Source organism: Thermobia domestica, chromosome 16 (genome assembly GCF_964235325.1).
Source record: "Thermobia domestica chromosome 16, izTheDome1.hap1.1, whole genome shotgun sequence".
In the NCBI taxonomy this organism is placed as follows: Eukaryota; Metazoa; Arthropoda; class Insecta; order Zygentoma; family Lepismatidae; genus Thermobia; species Thermobia domestica.
Window position 1 is genome coordinate 153449793 of NC_137469.1, and position 6000 is coordinate 153455792.

Consider the following 6000-nt stretch of genomic DNA (forward strand, 5'->3'; position numbering starts at 1 on the left):
CCAAGACCCCTGGCTTCTCTCCCTATCATCCATAGCACTTTAAACATTAGTGATCTAAATATCTCATCATGCTCTCTCAGATATGCAATGTCTTCAATGGATTTGCGCGACAACCACCCTTACCCTTCCTTGTTAGTTATATATCAGCACACCTATAACGCTGATACACAGATAATAAATTATTTTCAACACTAAAATAATAAACTAGAATTTAAGTAGCAATACTATCCATAATAAGCTATTTACAATTATCATTACCCGATGCAATAGAATTTGTATACAAAAATTTCAGCAATATAAAGGAATAGGTTTATCTAAGATTGTTTTGATTTTCATGATTGGAATTTTTAGTATTGAAGCACTATGCAGTAACTATTACGGTAGATAAGTCAAACACTATTCATACTATTGGATTTTATGTCCTCAATAAGGATATAATTCGAGACTATCACACGGAGTGAACAGCCCCTTGCAAAATGTTGCTTTAGCTCATAAAGTTGTTACCTAATTGCAAACATATCAACAAAAAATTACATGAAAAGATAATTTTTTCACTAATAAGTATTAATATAGTTGAAGTCTGGGAAGATAATACATGAAAGCATATCCTGGTCAGTAGAGGAGCTCATTTGGGTTCCATCCTTACAAGGGATATCAACCAATTGTCCGGTTCCGATTTCAATGAAATTTTCCTAACTGATACAGGACATATATGTATTATTTGTGATGAGAGAAATTTTTGCCATGGTGCATGCTTTCTATTTTTTTAAAAGTAGTTTTTAAGAGTTGTGATGTGGTTATTAGAGATTACTGCAGTTCCTTACTAACCTTTGTAAACGGAGCGTTAATGAAAGAACAACAATGTAGATATGTATAAGGCCTAGGGGGAAGTTGTATGGTAGGTATGACCTCGACGGCAGCCATCTTGAAATTCGCCATTTTGAATTAAGGTCAAGTGTTGTAAATAGGAATAGGTTAATATGATACATAATTTCGGGCTAGAATTTAATTAGGAAGACAATAGTGAAGTTAGTTTTGAGACACACACATTTGGGGAAAAGTTACAGGCATTTAATTGTTCACTTACTATGTGCGAAAGTCCGTTACCTCCGCTTCTAACCCGCGTATTAATGATAATAAGTGGATAAAACCTTCGGTAATACATATTATGCCTAGAGGGAAGTGATGCGGTAAGGGTATCCTTGACGGCAGCCATCTTGAAATATATCATTTTGAATTAAAGTGAAGTTTGAAAAATGAAAAACATAGCATGTGACACCTCATTTTAATGGCAAATTTCCCCAAAAAGCCAATGGTATGCTTATTTTTGTTCTATAGTTAAAAAGTATGAATTTAGGACTGCTTGTAATGTGCACCAAACGTTCATTATTCGATCTTTGAAATTGGCAACGCTCCTAATTTTCACCGCATGTTTTAAGATTCCAACTGGCACTTTGCAATTCTTGGCATGGCTCATGTTTTTCAAATTTAATACATTTTTTAAGAGCTGCGATTTGTCAGTTCATGGATAGTGTTGGGATAAGCATCCAGCAATCCAGCATTTCCTATATCTGCCCTTCAAAAACTCGTTTACTGACATGAATCATCGCACAACGAAACAACTCCAACTTTGCATTCAGGTGATACCGAAGACATAGCTTGTATAGTAGATGAGACGAAAAATCAAATGAAAATTCACTTCAAAAAAGAAAACGAAATATGATTGTTGTGTAAATCAAGCGTCTTTTGTTTTGTTTTATATTTATTTCTTTATTGCATATTTATTTATTTATTTTCTATGGCAATTTTAAGCTAGTCAGACAAAAAAAAAAAATCATTCGTTTTCTTGCTATTGTTGTCCATGATTCATGTTTGTAAGATTTATAATCGGTATTGATCGGGAACTAAATTAAGTTACACTTTTTTATAAACAAGTTACGTGTTTTCATATTATTCATGGTACAAACAATGTTTTGGGAACAATCGTATTATGTCTCTTTGATATTTTCTATTATTACTGTTGTTCCTTTAAGGTTGTATTTATTAAAAATATTTTATTTTTTGTCGTTTGCGTAACATATAGGCTACATTTCATGATAATTTTGTGTTCGTATAACATAGGGTGACCAAATCGTCAACTAGAAAAAACGGGACAACTCTTTACTTTTGGATAGGTTGCTCCAATAAACATATATTTTTGCCTCTCTGTTCTCTCTCTCTCTCTCTGCATCTCTCACAAAAAAGGGCAAATTTACACTTTTCGTTTTAAAACCTATTGAAAAGGTTGTGGAATTAATTAAATAACAAGTAACTATCAGCAACTAACAAAAAATGAAATTTTGAGAACTTTACTAAAAATATATGAAACATTCATCAATATCTGTCAATCAACAAAATCTGTCACCGACAGAATTTATAACGAACTACTCTCAGCATCGGATTCCAATTCCCTTTATTTGCTTTTTCTTACTTTTAAACATTATTTCACTTACAACTAGTTTTCTTTTTACACTTCTGTTCATCTTTCGTAAATGACAGTATGTTACATCTTAATTAAATCACAGAAACACTGTACTATACTGATGATACCGCCTCAGTCTTCCACCGCCTGAAACAGAGAGTAAAAACAATTTGTTTTTCATAAGACTTAAGCACCTTCTACTGTTGTCTGTGGAGTGGGAGTCTTGGAGGGGAAGGCCAAGGAGGGAAAACAGTGCAGCCACACATCCACTATCGCAAGCGTCGTAATGACGTTGGTCAGTAATTAGACATATTCCAATATAATCACGGGAGCCGCGGTGGCTCAGTGGTTGAGCGTTCACCTCTGGTGCTAGGGGTCCCGGGTTCGATCCCAGCCCCCGCCAAGTGAACCTTGTGGTGGACAAACACCGTGTGCGTGGGTTTTCTCGGGGTTCTCCCGTTTCCTCCCACTTTCTTCATTCCACCATTTTCATTCATTACTCATCATCACCGTCTCCTTTAGCCTAACCGGCATAACCGTGGGACGTAAAACTCAAAAGATTTCATTTTTTCCAATATAATCACGTAGCTTAGAAAATAATAATATAAATTAGGAAATTTCAGATTGGAAAGTTTCTTTGTACCCAATATGCGAAATACGGGATATTTTGGCGTCCCGGGAACACTTTTCGGGACACCGGGAATGGTAGTGAAAAAACGGGACAATCCCGTTTTTACGGGACGGTTGGTCACCCTAGTATAACACCAATTTGTTATAATTTCATTTGTATTTCTTTACGTCACATTGGTCCATAGGCTTCTCATGTCTTCTGGTTTAAAATAAATAATTACAAATAGAGTCTTCAAAATTCAGAAAGATTGCTGGATGCTTATCCCAACACTATCCATGAACTGAAAAATCGCAGCTCTTAAAAAATGTATTAAATTTGAAAAACATGAGCCATGCCAAGAATTGCAAAGTGCCAGTTGGAATGCGGTGAAAATTAGGAGCGTTGCCAATTTGAAAGATCGAATAATGAACGTTTGGTGCACACTACAAGCAGTCCTAAATTCATACTTTTTAACTATAGAACAAAAATAAGCATACCATTGGCTTTTTGGGGAAATTTGCCATTAAAATGAGGTGTCACATGCTATGTTTTTCATTTTTCAAACTTCACTTTAATTCAAAATGGTATATTTCAAGATGGCTGCAGTCAAGGATACCCTTACCGTATCACTTCCCTCTCGGCATAATATGTACTACCGAAGGTTTTATCCACTTATTATCATTAATACGCGGGTTAGAAGCGGAGGTAACGGACTTTCGCACATAGTAAGTGAACAATTAAATGCCTGTAACTTTTCCCCAAATGGGTGTATCTCAAAACTAACTTCACCATTGTCTTCCTAATTAAATTCTAGCCCAAAATTATGTATCATATTAACCTATTCCCATTTATAAAACTTGATCTTAATTCAGATTTCAAGATGGCTGCTGTCATGGTCATATCTACCATACAACTTCCCACTAGACCTTATATATATCTACATTGTTTTTTCTTTTATTAACGCTCCATTTACAAAGGTTAGTAAGGAACTGCAGTAATCTCTAATAGCCACATCACAACTCTTAAAAACTATTTTTTAAAAAAATAGAAAGCATGCACCATGGCAAAACTTTCTGTCATCAAAAATAATACATGTATGTCCTCTATCAGCTAGAAAAATTTCATTGAAATCGGAGCCGGACAATTGGGTGATGTCCCTTGTTAGCATTCTAATCTTAAAGATTAAATCACCTGTTATTATCCCATTGTTGAAATTTGTTGAGTTGAAACAGTTATAACACATCGGCTTACATAATGTATCGAGTGATGTTCCAGATAATTTTTGAGGTAAGTGTAGTTTATCAAAAGTTTCAATAATTTCAAATTGTCATAATTGTGTTCCACAAATTAGCAATTTTATACTTTAGAACAGAATGAAACAAGTTGACATAATAGATATTTACTTCCTCTTTAAGGTCAAAAGTTCGCTATGTTGGAGGAGAAGGTAGTGATCTCTACAGTGCTTAGAAATTTCAAATTGACAGCAGTGGACAAGAGAGAAGAGATCAAAGTTTTAGCTGAATTGGTGTACAGACCGTTGGAGGGTATAAATCTACGAGCAGAAAAAAGAAACAGAAGAAAGTGTTAGAATAAATGTTTGCTAGACCCACTTACATATTTTGATATCTCTTTGTAATTACCTTATAAATGATAGGCAAACAGTATTGTTTTAATTTTGTGGGTTTAGATTGTTATATGTGAAAATAATCGTACAATGAAGATTTCTTCAATTATCTGGAAAGATATTATTTCTGAATGTACGGAATTCAAGTCTGATCCATGGTTGCAAAATTCCTAGTACATTAGAGTCCATTTTCACCAAATTGATGAGCTTATAGGTATTTACAACAAACAAAATACGTTTTAGCAAGATATATTTCTTGCGTATGGTAATTGCTCCTGGTGACATAGATGTCAATAAAAAGTATTAACCTAGATATTATGATGTAAAATAAATATTGTGTTATACAATATGTATCAAATATAATCTGAATTACCGCAATATGGTACAATACAAGAATGTATTGATAAAATCAATTTTATTATAACCATGTAAATATAATTATTTCGTGTACTTTAAGTAATGAGTTGCGCTGGAAGCAGCTCGTGAGCCGAAAGCTTGGTATGCCCGATATTAACAATAAAATTTATATTATCTTTGATTTGGTATGTTTGTTTTACTGACTATTTCTTTAAATATTAGTTATGTAAATTAGACAATTCAGTTAACTTTAGAGAAGGTGTCAGTAGTTATAGCATTTTATGCAATAGAAGCAGAAAGAGTCGCTTTATTCTTTATAAGTTTGTTTTCTTCTGGCTACAAGCAAAACTTAAAGTCAATTAAAAGAAGAAACACTTGCTTGAAAAAATAATTGTCTTGTTAAGAGACTACACATTTCTTTTTCAGTATGGAGAGCCCAAGGCAGTAAGATAAGTAAAAACACAATGGCTGAATTATAAATCTAGTTACACGTTTAACATGTTTGGATTATACGTGTAAAGGCAAGGAAGTGATGCGATTCTGGCCATTTACATTAGGGACTCGAAAATATTCTGTGGATTAAGATTTTTGTATCACATATAGGTGACATGATTTCTTCCCTAGATGAATGGTGTCTAGCACACTATAATATTCTGGTATCTATCCACCTATAATACTTACTCCTTGTCAACTCTGACGTCTCGAAGTTCGACCAAAACCTTAGTTTCTCAAGACGATTTGTTTGTTTCTTAGATGAAATATTCTTCGGAGAGTTGTAATAATGGAGACAAAAATAGAAACGACTTGAAACAACTTGTAATGTCCTCGCCGGATTAGATTATGCAGGAGGTGAAGGATCATTTTTAATGAAGCAAAGTACGAGAACATCTATGCATAGGATCTGGTTTCTTGATAACGCAGAAACTTAAAGTGCCTTACATTGGAGGA

General features: G+C 34.0%; 1 protein-coding gene across 1 annotated transcript in view; it reads left to right on the forward strand.

The window, feature by feature from the left end:
- The window catches only part of LOC145673475 (cytochrome P450 4C1-like), a 109930-nt gene extending 104697 nt beyond the window's left edge, over nucleotides 1-5233 (forward strand). Inside the window, exon 12 of the mRNA XM_081743204.1 lies at nucleotides 4487-5233. Coding sequence (XP_081599330.1) covers nucleotides 4487-4659 — 173 coding nt within the window. The 3' untranslated portion in view covers nucleotides 4660-5233. The remainder of the gene's footprint in view (nucleotides 1-4486) is intronic.
- The last annotated feature ends 767 nt before the right edge of the window (nucleotides 5234-6000 follow it).